General features: G+C 39.8%; 1 protein-coding gene and 1 long non-coding RNA gene across 3 annotated transcripts; one reads left to right on the forward strand and one right to left on the reverse strand.

Annotated features, from left to right (window-relative positions):
• Positions 1-3,891: 3,891 nt before the first annotated feature.
• Positions 3,892-5,423, reverse strand: LOC117602794 (uncharacterized). The gene is made up of 4 exons (XR_004581026.2): positions 5,149-5,423; positions 4,748-4,915; positions 4,267-4,421; positions 3,892-4,132 (listed from the first exon to the last, which is right to left on the reverse strand). It is a non-coding gene; the product is annotated as an uncharacterized LOC117602794 (long non-coding RNA).
• A 312-nt stretch (positions 5,424-5,735) lies between these two features.
• Positions 5,736-8,182, forward strand: Srr (Serine racemase). 2 transcript variants are annotated; one of them, XM_034321260.2, is made up of 6 exons: positions 5,736-5,997; positions 6,275-6,397; positions 6,479-6,837; positions 6,920-7,082; positions 7,196-7,573; positions 7,667-8,002. In XM_034321260.2, exons 1-6 carry the CDS (start codon positions 5,884-5,886, stop codon positions 7,988-7,990), a joined length of 1,461 nt encoding a protein of 486 aa, XP_034177151.2. In that variant the 5' UTR covers positions 5,736-5,883; the 3' UTR covers positions 7,991-8,002. The 2 variants fall into 2 exon arrangements, with proteins under 2 accessions (XP_034177151.2, XP_034177152.1); XM_034321261.2 differs by having other exon boundaries at positions 5,746-5,997; positions 7,196-7,488; positions 7,667-8,182.
• Positions 8,183-12,379: the final 4,197 nt, after the last annotated feature.

Genomic DNA, 12,379 nt, shown 5'->3' on the forward strand with positions numbered 1-12,379 from the left:
AATCTTAAAGCAATCAACATTGAAAAGTTAAATTCTATTTCAAAGCAATGCAAAAAAGAAACGCGATATTTAAAGTTTGCAACACTAAATGAAAATCACGATAATCATGCATACGCAACATTAAATTGAACCGTGATCGATATTCATTCGCAACACTAAATTGAACCGTGGTTAATATTCGCAACACTAAATTGAAAACGCGATTTGCCCAAAACCATGGGGGTCACGGGCCCCCTCTTCTCCTGCAATTACAAAACTACAACTACAGGCAAGCATAGTGACAAAGTAGTAACGATAATGATTTCCCATCCTTTTTTGCAAAAGGATGCAAAATCATTAGTAGTTCCCCTTTTGAAAGACAGTTTGTCGGGGCGCTTCAGCATATAGCCACTTCTTTCTTCGGGCGGTCCACCCACCTGAAACTTATATCTAAAGCTCGAGACTTGCAAATTCGCAAAATAAAAAAAAAAAACAATCAACAAAAAAGAAAAATCGCGAAACTCTAATTGACACGTGGACGAAAAAGGACTTTATATAAGTCGTTGTTCGTGCACACGTGCCCTGCTCGAGCAGAACTTGTGCGTTTCGTGCCATCGCGATCGCGTATGACGACTTATCAAGTCGCCAAAAATTTAAAAAATTGTACAGATAGAATCGAAGGCGAACGGCATACTCCGTTCGTATCGATGGTATCGTCAATTCTTCAAATATATTCCAGGTACAGGTTGATCACGCGAAATCGCGCCTACCCGACCAAGAGACTGTGACAACCTGTCCCGGCCCTACCTACTTACAATCTATCACACACACCAGAACGTATACTACCTACCTAACTAACGCTATATTTAAAAAAGGCAAAATCACATTCTCACAAAAATTCATTCCACGACCCCCATACACTCCACCCGGGCGCAAGAGCCTAAACTAGGGAGAACGTCCCGGGACGCCTCCGTCACCCGAGTTTCATCTCACATCACACTCTACGGTACGTACCATTTTTCACTGAAATCGTCTGGCAAGGCTAGCAATCATTGCGTATAATGAAAATTACAAAATTTAATTAACTATTTTGCTATAGAATATTTCATAATAATGGTAATAATCATGGTAATAGTAATGGCAATATAGTAATAGTAATGGTAATAATATTATTTGGTTTGTACGTTCGATGTACATCTTGTTGAATAAAATATTATTTCAAATTAAAAGTTAAATGAAAAAGTTATCAAACCGACGCAATCCCACAGCCTAAAAACACACACACCATATGTGGAAATTACATCGTGCACGATATACTAACACAATGCCAGCCGCTTATTAATTATTATTCTTATGAACTAGATCATCGTGCCCATTGCCTCTACCCATCCAAGTAGCACCTGGGCACGTGAATGGGCTTTGGCAATAAACACGGAAAGGGTTAAACCTGAAAATCCTGATCTACAAACATGATTAGTACATAAACATCTAACGGGCTAATATTTCACTATTTTAATAAAAGTGTCTTGACTTTGTAAATATAAAGCTTTAAGAACAAATACTGAAAAGTAAAATTGAGCAACTATGACACAAACATGGTGCACTGCTAATATCAGCTGGCAACGAAGGGTCTCACGCCCCCTAGACTTACGCCAGACGCTACATACCACCCACCCCGCCTGGACGTCGTAACGCCAGGACAGAGTGCACCCCTTCGCTAAGAGCGCTACCCGCCCGTCCAACACGTTGCATCCAACGGTGTCAGATTTGCGGACACCCATAGTATAGACAAAAGGACTACAGTTTAGAATATGGTAACATATGGAAGTGTTCCGTATTCTAAAACTGCGCCTGCAAAGGCCTAGTAATGCATGGGTATATCTCCCAGAGATGGTGTTCACGGTCTTATGCCGCGGAATCCTTGTAACTAATTTGATTAATTAAATAATACATAGGATTGAGATTAAAAACCAAAAGGATTCCCACCGAATACTAGTCAGTGCATCGTCATATTTACTCTCGCGTCGGAAATTTCTCGCAATACTAATTTAAGAAATGCAAAATTCTAATAAAAAAGAATTTAATGTCTCTAATTAAGAATTCTTTGTAGTGAAAAAAGAATTTATTGTGAAAATTAATAGAACATCCTCGGGCGACTCCCTCCTCAGAGTAAATTTTCAAGAATACGCAAAATGTGTTGAAATAGATTACTTTGACTTGGAAATCTACCCGTCGCGAATTGTCTTCTTGCACATAAATTGTTCAATTTTTCATGAACGTATAAATAAGTTAAACTTCGCTATAGAATGAGTTGAACTTTACTACTCATAAAAAATTCTCAAATTATATTTGAATTTACAGTGTACAACATGTAATTAAATCAATATAAAAATATCATTAACATGTATATCCAATATACATATTATACAATATATTATCAATATTATATCGATTTGAATCGTATTTGACTTCTTCACTTTAGAAAAACTAAATAAAATTATTTCAGTATTAAAATATTTCATATTCCAAATTTTATTATAAAATTGTAACATTTAAAAGGATTCATATATTTCATAAAAATCTATTGGAATATGTGGAATAGAAATAATATTTAAACGCGAAGTACAAGAAGACCTAGCCTGAACTAAATGAAATGAAACAATAAAAATGTTACTACTCATGGGTATAATCATACCCATGGTCACTATGCTTGCCAAGCACGTATACAACTGGTAACCCGTGTCGATTCGGACCATTCGTCCTACGACATGATTGGGTACCAGAGGAACCATAAAACATGCGACTCACCGTTCGCAGATATACTCTTCTTCAGGCAGTCAAGTAGGAAGATGCATAATAACCAGGTAGGAGGTTGACTTACAGGAGAAGACGGAAGTCGTGAAGAAAGCCATCAGGATCCGTCCAGGAACTCGGCAAGATGAAAAAGTTTATCTGTAACAAAACAAAAAAGAATTACCGTTAATTTTGCAAATTATCAATTTTGTCAATTATTCTGTTTGAATTAAAATTAGTTAAATAAAGTAATAAGATACTTACACTCTTTCCTTATGGAGCAACGTCCAAGACTCCTCTGCAGTGGTGGACCAATGATGGAAACTTTATACTCTACTCTCTACTTTCACGATAGCAAAAGAAAAATCAGAGCCGCGATGCTCTAGAAAATATTTTAAAATACGCAGCAAACACTGACTCTACTTTCGCGTGATTCCTAATTGTACAAACGCAACTCTATTAGGGCCAGTTCACCCTTGAAAACATGAAAACATTGGAAATATGTTCGGACAAACACTGACTCTACCGACCGCCTTGCGCGCGGCCACAATAATTCCTGGAAGAAAAGATTAGTGAGGAGGTTGGGGATGGGTGGAAATATACAAAACAAAACAAAACAAACATTCTTCTTATTAAGCGTTCGTTAAGGAAATCAAGTACGTTATTATGTGTGAATATTAATCCCTAGATTATTTCGTAATAATGAAATGTTTTAAATACTTGTTGATAATTATTTCAATGAATATTACAAGAATAGAAAATCATTGTTAAATAAATATAATAAACCATTTTCTTAAAGTAGAGGATTTCTATTGTTGAATTGTAAGCATAAAAATTGTTGAAAATTCAATTACGTCGTGATTTATAAATTGTCTAAATTCTTTTCAATAAACAAAGTCCAATAATTAATCATGCTTAACCTGGACGTGATTTAAAAACGCACGTGATTAAAAAAGCTGGATATTGTAATTAGTACGATTTAACAAAAATAGATTGTTTAAAATAATTTATAATTGCAGAGAAGCAATCATTTTCAGTAAAATACGAATTATTTCAATTTTTTTCTAATTCAAAATAAATGTATTAAAATACTAGACGAAATTATTTAATAAAATTAAAAATTAATTATTCTTTTTCTATGAATTGATTAAAGAAAAATAATGTCTCTAATCTTTTCTTTCTTGGTACCTTGGTAGCAATTAATTATCAAAAATGCTTATAATTAACAACGACTCAATGAAAAAAAGTAATAATAAACGTTAATAATTGATTACAATAAATTAAAACAATAAATTCTTACGAAATTCTACTTCAAACCCATATCAGGTTTCATGGCGTCCTTTCAATATCCATCAAATATCTGTAATAAAAAAGAAAGACGAATTTATGTACATAAAATGTAATCAACAATAATAAAGTTATCATTAATAAACGATCGAACTATAATTTATGCAAAATATTTTAATAGATACAATGCGTACCTACTTTACTTACTTATGCGGAAGGATGCTCTCAACACGTCTTGTCACTTCGACTTTCGCGAGAGAAATAGCGAGACCTTCCTTTTCGACGAAGACCGGTCAGCATCGCTCGGCATTTTTCGGTATATTCCGGTATCGGCCGATATCTAAGCAACTACACGAACAGGTCTAAACAGGAATAATATTACGATGCTCAAGAAAGAACGTTATTAAATTAAAAACAACAAATTGTGTGAAACAGTACTAAAAACATTCAATAATGTTTAGGAACTTAATGATATAAAAGAGAAAATAATTCAGATTCTGCTGTTCCACTCTTATTGTGCATTCGCGGCGAGAGCAAAAATTTGTAACACGCCAATTTTTCAAGAAAACGCCGAATTAATGTTAAAGATCAAGAATTCAGACTTCTCTTCGATGTTTCTTTCTGTTTTTTGTACTGTTAACACCCAATCGGCAATATAATTTAATATTTGAAGATAATTTAACCTTACCTGTTGCAGACACGTGACAAACGGACGAAGCTTCGAAGAGGACTGTTGCACTCTACCACACCCCGCGCAACACACATTTAACGATGAATCTGATTGGTCTAAATAGGAGGACGCCATCATGGAACGACCAATCATAAGCATTGGTAGAAACTTCGAATTGCTTTGTAACTTTAACATTAAAAGAACGGAAAGATTCGTTGAAAATTATCAACGCCATATTGAAATAAGGTTAAAATTACTTTTTTTCACTTAAAAGCACCGAAATATGAAAAAAGATAGAAAAATACATAAGATATTAATGGTATTTAATAAATTCTCACCATAAAAGCAGAATAAATGTGAAATATGTTATTTTAATTCGTATCTGTATCGACAAAATAGGGTATAAATTTTCAGCTTACGCATTTCTGAAGACAATATGGATATGATGTCAAAAGTCATGATTCTGGTCTTCTCTTCAATGTCTTCAACGAGTTTGTCTTCTGTCTCTTGTATTTTTAATACATAATATACAATTTAATCACATACACGAGCTGCGAATGATTGCGCTGTCGAATATACTAAACGAATGAACTGCGCCCTACAGAAAAAATGAGGAACTAAATTTGTGGTTAGTAATGACGACGTAATTTGTGTTCTTGTTTCTGACTGTCGGTAAAGTTTGCAACGTTAGTATCACCTCAAAGAAGGTAATTCCCATCGCTCATCAAAAAATGCCCAAAACTCTAATCGATCAGGGTTATCATTGGCTAAAAATTAGCAGCGATTCACAAGGGTCACCAGTCTTGGTTTCAACGCGTCCGATGGCTTCTTTGTTCGCGTTTATTAATTCAACACGGTGCAAAGGTCCTGGACTGGCACGTGCACGATCTCGTTCCCTGGTTTGTTTGTATCCAATGGATGATTACTAATGTTATCGCTCGAAGAGAGAGACAGAGAGGAAAATGATCAGGGAAGTATGGCAATCACGAGACTTCTTCACAGTTTTCTCAGTCGGTAGAGAAAGAAGGTCGAAGGTCGTGGCCGATAAGCACCGTCGCCACGATACGTGGCTTTTACGATTAAATAAATAACTCGACCGATTCGCGAACGTGCAGTCGATTTTTGCCGCGTCTCAAGCCTCTTCCTCCGCGATCATGAGGGACCTGAACAAAAAATCGAGCTCCCAGGATCATTTGAACGGCCGCGAGTACGACACGATCGCGGGAAACGGAAACGGAAACAATGGCCTTGATTCATCCACAGTTCAAGTAATTATCGTTACGTCTTATTTACATGCCGATCGAAATCATCGTGGAATCATCTTTCATACGTTGCCAACATATAGAAACGATCAACATGGGATTACGATATCGTAACGAAACTAACTCGATCATCTGCTCGTTGATATGTATTGTGTTCAATTGCCTCGCGTTCCTCGCGCGTTTACCAGCGACAAGATTACTCTCGGTGCACGGTTTCAATCGTATCAAATGGAGCAAAAGCGGAAACGCAGAAAGGTTAAACGGTGTACACGTTTGTCCACAGGACGACGAGGAACAACCGATCGATCCGTTCTGCGTCGAGAACCGTCCTCACAAGATCACCTTCGAGGACATTACCTCGGCTGCGTTCAAGATCAAAGGTGGAATCATCAACACGCCATGCGTGGTACGTTTGCCAACGGGAATTCGTCGAAATCGATGGAAAATTCTATGGAATTTTCGTAATCTCTGTTACTCGACTGTTTAGAAATCACGGCTGTCAGATATGACGGGTATCGATCTTTACTTGAAGAAGGATTTCCTTCAATTGACGGGAAGCTTCAAGGAACGAGGTGCTAGGTACGCTTTGGTGATGCTGCCCGAGGAACAGAAGAAGATCGGTGTGATCTCAGCCTCGTTGGGCAATCACGCTCTTGCGCTTTGTTATCATGGATGCAAACTAGAGATACCGGTGACCGTGGTGATGCCAGTATTGGCGCCCATCATGAAGATCGCTGCTTGTCGTCAATACGGTGCCAACGTGATCGTCGAAGGATTAGACATGGGCGAGGCGAAACGTATCGCTCTTCGATACGCGAAAGAAAAAGGATTGACGTATATAAATGGGTACCGAAATTTTTGTCCTACTTTTTAATGAATATTCTTAATTCGAAATTTATTAATTTTTTCTAATAACTTACGATTTCAGTTATGATCATCCAGACATCATGGCAGGTCAAGGAACCCTGGGTCTCGAAATCGTAGAACAAGTTTCAAACATCGACGCGGTTGTGATCCCCGTTGGAGGTGGTGGTTTGATCGCAGGAGTAGCTTTAGCAGTGAAAACGCTTCATCCAAACATAACGATCATCGTAAGCCCCTATTCGTTCACCTAAACCTACTTTTTTCATTCATCGACGAGAAGGGTCATCGACCGATCTCTTTTCCAATATTCAACAGCTCTTTTTTTTTATTAACGTTGCAGGGCGTTGAATCAGAAAGGTGTCCCAGTTTCCATTCGGCGCGAAAGGCGGATCGACCTATACACACACCTATAGAGTCCACTTTGGCCGATGGTTTGGCGGTCCCCATGGTTGGATATAACGCTTTTGCCACGGCTAACCCATTGATTGACAAATTAGTCGTGGTGAAGGAGGAGTGGATAGCCATTGCGATCTTGAAATTGGTGGAGAACGAAAAGTGCATCGTCGAGGGTGCTGGAGCCACCGGTTTAGCCGCCATTTTGGCCGGTCAGCTGGAAGAACTCAAAGGGAAAAGGTTGTTTGATGTTGTTCGATGTATAGTAAACGTCGTTTTCGTTTTTTATCCATCGCAAAAAAAAGGTGGTAAAATCAATAGCAGAGTAATTTATATTTTTTGAAACAATTTGGGAACTTCTATTCTTTAATTATTTTTTGAATTATATTCAATTCTTTTTTTTCTTACCATTGTTTAGAGTGGTGTTGCCACTTTGCGGAGGCAACATAGACACAACGGTACTGGGAAGGTGTTTGGAACGAGGCTTGGCAGCGGAAGGTCGCCTTTTGAAGTTTGCGGTGACTGTGTCCGATCGGCCAGGTGGAATCGCGGAACTTTGCAAAATGTTGGCCAGCATCGGTGTCTCCATAAAGGACATCATGCACGAGCGAGCTTGGATCATGGCGGACATCTTCAGCGTGGACGTGAAGGTGGTCTGCGAGACCAGGGACCGGGAACACTCGGAACAACTGAAAAATATGTTGCATCAAAATTATCAAAGAGTCGTGTTTGGCTCCAATGAAACGTCAATTTACACTAGTGCAATGTAAGACGTGCAATTAAGACATTGAAAATCAACATTAAGGGACATTTTTTGAAATGTCTAATCACGAAATTTAAACTTGACACCTTGATCGTCGAGTTTGCGTTTAAGATAATGAAATATTGTAAAAATAGTAGGTAATGTATATATTTTTTTAAAATAAAAGCACTATCTGATGATAGTCAAAATGTTAAAGTATTCGCTTATTTATTTATTTGATAAGTCTCCATAGTAAAAGTTTCTCTAAATTACAGAAGATTGTTGATTCAATTTCAAAAATTGCTCGAACCATAAATCGTTATCTTTTACACAATACATACGCTGATCCATTTCGGTATTGATATCAATTTTCCACGAGTATAAACGATGGTACTTCACCTTGCAGCCGGAAATTTTCCACCTATCAATGAAAACGTCGTTTCATCGAGTTTCGATTACTTTAAACAAGCTAAGGTGCCGCGTGCTCGCCATATCGAACGAGCTTTACCGTAATTTGCATCGAGAAGAAGGGATCGATGGGCCGGAAATTCGAGGAGGGAGTCGTGCAGAACTCTCATAACACGGGGCTGTAAACGTACAGCGAGCAGCAACGAAATTTATTATCGCTGGAGAGGCCGAAAAGGGAGGATGTAAAATTCCAACAACTCGCCCTGCTTTCGATGTTTTATACCAACCGGTGCACCAGCTACGTGTTGTATCCGTCGTTTCCGCTTTAACGCTGATATGATTGGCTTTTTTGCGTAACCTGGGCCCGATCGTAAAGCTTGCTTTTACGAGCTCGATTACGAGGAGGCTGCTTATTGTGCGACCAGCACGTGTTCGACAATTTCAAGCAGCCTGTCCTACAGAATCACCATACATCCTGATTGAACAGATCGTGAAGACGAATTTTTTTATTCTGCAATTTTGATGATCTATTACGAAACATAGCGCGAGTAATTTATGCCTCAATTACAAATTTGTCATTACAAATTTGATTGAATCAAGGATTAGATTGATTACTGTAACGATCAAATCTGGACCATGATACTAAATATTTACTTTTCATTTCCTGTTGACCCTATCGCAAGAGTTCATTGATAAATTCAAGCATCGTGATGCAATTACGAACGTATTTGCAGAGATATCAAATTACGTACATATGATTGTATCACGCGTCAAGATCATGTTCGTGCACAAAATTGCATGTTCTTTTCGAGCGAATGGAAATCCTATTTCTCACGGAGGGTGCGTTTAAGATATTTCTTTCCACAGGAACCTTCTTTGCTTGCCTCTTCCTTAAAGAAAGCAATCTCATTACTTCTCAGCTTAAGTCGATTTCGAGCCTGCTCATAGGGCGAAAGGGGAGCAGGGAAAAGAAAAGAAGCATCCTCTGTAGAAACTTTGCGATACCGTGATAATATTATTTCACTGGACTGTTCTTTAAAGAGAAGAATCTTAATATTTCTCCGGCTGGGTCAATTTTAACCCGGTCCCGGGTAGAGAGGAGCTCTGCTCTGGTGAAATAAATTTCTTTCCAGAGACAGCGTGTTTTCAACGAACACGCTCGAGTTTCGGTCGAGCATTTCCATAAAAGGACGTGGCTGTCAGAGGATTAATGTGTCTTTACGATGTTACAGTACGGTTTCGTCGCGTTACACGACCGAATAATATATATATGTACATCGCGAAAGTATTTCAAGTACATATTGTTACGTTTTCACTTTGAGTGTGTATGCTCGAGAGGGAAATGATAGAACGAAGAATTAATTGACATTTAAAATGAAATTCATGAAATCGAAGGAGAACGATGGGAGGCCTTAAGGGAAAGCCGAGTTGCACGCGACCACACATGGAACGTGGCAGAGCGGAGTCGAAGGCAGATACGAAGCACGGCGCCTACGTTGAAAAGACCGACTCCTGAAGTTCCTTTCAGCGGCGGCTCACAATACATGACGATATGTCAGCTTTCTAATATCGGACTACTCCGGATGAGTTATGATATGTGAAGCCTCGTTCAAAGGGAGAGAAGCTACGAACGTGGCCCCCGGCGATGAAAGATCCACGGATCCTTTTCTCTCTCCCTGTCCTTTCATGCCCATCCCGTGGCTGCAGACACCGTGGAGATGACGAAGCGGCACAGAACAGGGAAACTGGAGCCACATTGTGCTGCGAGGGAAGCTAGACTGCCTGTCGAAGAATCGTCGACGAAAGTAGGTGGGAAAGAAGAAAGGAAAATGAGAAAAGCATCCTTATTCTTAGCTTTGCCGATGCGTTCTTAGTTGGAACTTTGCGCGGCGCACCTTGAGACATTACGGATTGGATACAGGAGATAAGAAATTCTTAAATCTCCTGTCCGACTAACGAATCGCAATTTTTACCGGGACCGAAAGCAAAGTTTTTCCGAGAATTTCTTCCCTCCACTCGGAGCCGCGGTGCTAGTAGTTTTCGGCGCGGGGAAAAACGAGGCACGAAACGAAAACGAGAAAGAGAAAGAGAAAAGTGGCGTTGGTCTGAATTTACAGCATTTAATATCGGCAAAATGAAGTACGAGCAGAGTGGAGAACGGGCAAGGAGCCGCCATTTTGTGGCATCGATAAATCCATTTTATTGCCGTGGTACGTAGGTGGGCGGTCTGACTACGGTTACCGGTTGTCTGCCTATTCCCTCTGCCTTCCTCGTTGTACACCAAACATCGAATAAAAAACTAATGTTAGGGCTAGCAACCCCCATAACCGACGACTCTTTTTTTCGCGGTACACCGAACGACCACCCCTTTAACGATTTATTCGCCGTGCGAAGATAAAACGGCGAAATTAATTGAAGAAAATTAGATATAGGAAAAAATAACCAGCAATAAAGAAAGGTATAAAACCCGGTGAAAATTTCGAAGCAGCGAGGCGATCAGAAGAGAGCGTAATATAGATACAGCCGACAAATCGTCGCGAAATTTTTCAGAATTAGTCGGAGGTAAAGCTTGCTCGAGGGAGGCAAAGGATTTTCGAAGAGCTGCAGGGCCAGAGTTTTCCAAGGTGAAAGTTAATTCCGTTGGATAATCCAGCTTCGAGGGGGTGGGACGTAACGAGGGTGAAGAAAGATCTCCCCCCTCTCCTTCTGTGCTTCCTTTTTCAGCTAAATCTTGGAGCGGATCGAGAGCTTCGCCGAATTTATGAGATTTCGGCTTTCGTAGGGTGGTCGAGAGGATGGGAGTTGAAGCTCGCCGAAGGGATTAACTTTGTCGAGCCATTTTGTCGACCGCGAGCGAGCTTTGTGACCGGCAGAAGACACATTCCCAGCAATTAGCCAACCCCGCATCTGTGTCCGCGCCTCCAATGTCGCAGACGTGTAACTGCCTTTTCAAAAATGCTGGCCAAATTTTTTTCAATGTTTGCAAACAGGTCTTGTTATTTATCTTTGACCTTCGTACAGATTAATAGATGTACCGAGATCCTAACTTTTTAAGACGTGTAAAAAGAATAATCGTTCTTTTAGTTTTCTTCCAGCCGGCTAGTAGTAGCAAAGTGTTCGTTCCAAGTCGAGCAAAACGCGATCGTTAAATTATTCTCCCCCTCCAAAAAGTACGAATATTTCTACGTCAGGGGTTTAAAAGCTTGGAGGATCTATCCAAGGGCGAGCTAGAGTTCATGGTCTGCCCGTGAACGAGGGAGAACGATGAACAAGAAGAAGAAGATATTCGCTTCTGTGGAAGTTACTTATTAGTTTTTAAGCCGCTTGCGTTCTTATGGAATTAACGAGGAACAAATAAATCCCGACCGGAAGAGACAGATTTCGTCGAACGAAGAGTTCTCCCTTAAAAACACGATAATTACCGCCGCTAAACCTTCCTGTACTTTATGTTCCCTCGAGATGTATCATTTAACACTGCTGCATTCTGTAACAGTGAACGTGTTAAAGGACGAATTACGTTGCGTTTAGCGTTTTGTTTGCGTTGCCGGAGCGTTAAACTTGGTGAAAACAGAGGGAACAGTTTAACGTTCGGTCTCGAAGTCGAGCGACAATGGTGGAAAAGGTCAAATAAAGCCATTGTTCGAAAGTTCCCTAATTAATAGAACGTTAAGGGGCGCTCGATAAAACGGTTAGCAAAATGTCAAACCGGTGAAAGTTTTCTCCGAGGGTAGTAAAGAAAGGGAAGAAGAATCGAAGAGGGAAAGTTTCGTTGGTCCGGAGACCCTAACGTAGACACGAAAAGAGATTTCGGCATGGAATGGCACGAAACGACCGAAGGGAGACGATTTACCTTTGTACTTTCCTTAATTAAACCATCCCTGCACGGTTCACCCTTAATTCGGAAATAGGTTACGAGCGACGGACCGTCCCCCCTTTTTCACCAGTTCCCCAAAACAATGTTTCCAGGGGTCGTTAAAACTC

The sequence above is a fragment of the Osmia lignaria genome, chromosome 12 (assembly GCF_051020975.1).
Source record: "Osmia lignaria lignaria isolate PbOS001 chromosome 12, iyOsmLign1, whole genome shotgun sequence".
Taxonomy (NCBI): domain Eukaryota; kingdom Metazoa; phylum Arthropoda; class Insecta; order Hymenoptera; family Megachilidae; genus Osmia; species Osmia lignaria.

Coding starts and splice junctions, on each gene's coding strand:
- Srr (XM_034321260.2), top strand. CDS start 5,884: ATGAGGGACCTGAACAAAAAATCGAGCTCCCAGGATCATTTGAACGGC. Junction 5,998..6,274: donor TTGATTCATCCACAGTTCAA/GTAATTATCGTT, acceptor GTTTGTCCACAG/GACGACGAGGAACAACCGAT. Junction 7,083..7,195: donor ATCCAAACATAACGATCATC/GTAAGCCCCTAT, acceptor TTAACGTTGCAG/GGCGTTGAATCAGAAAGGTG.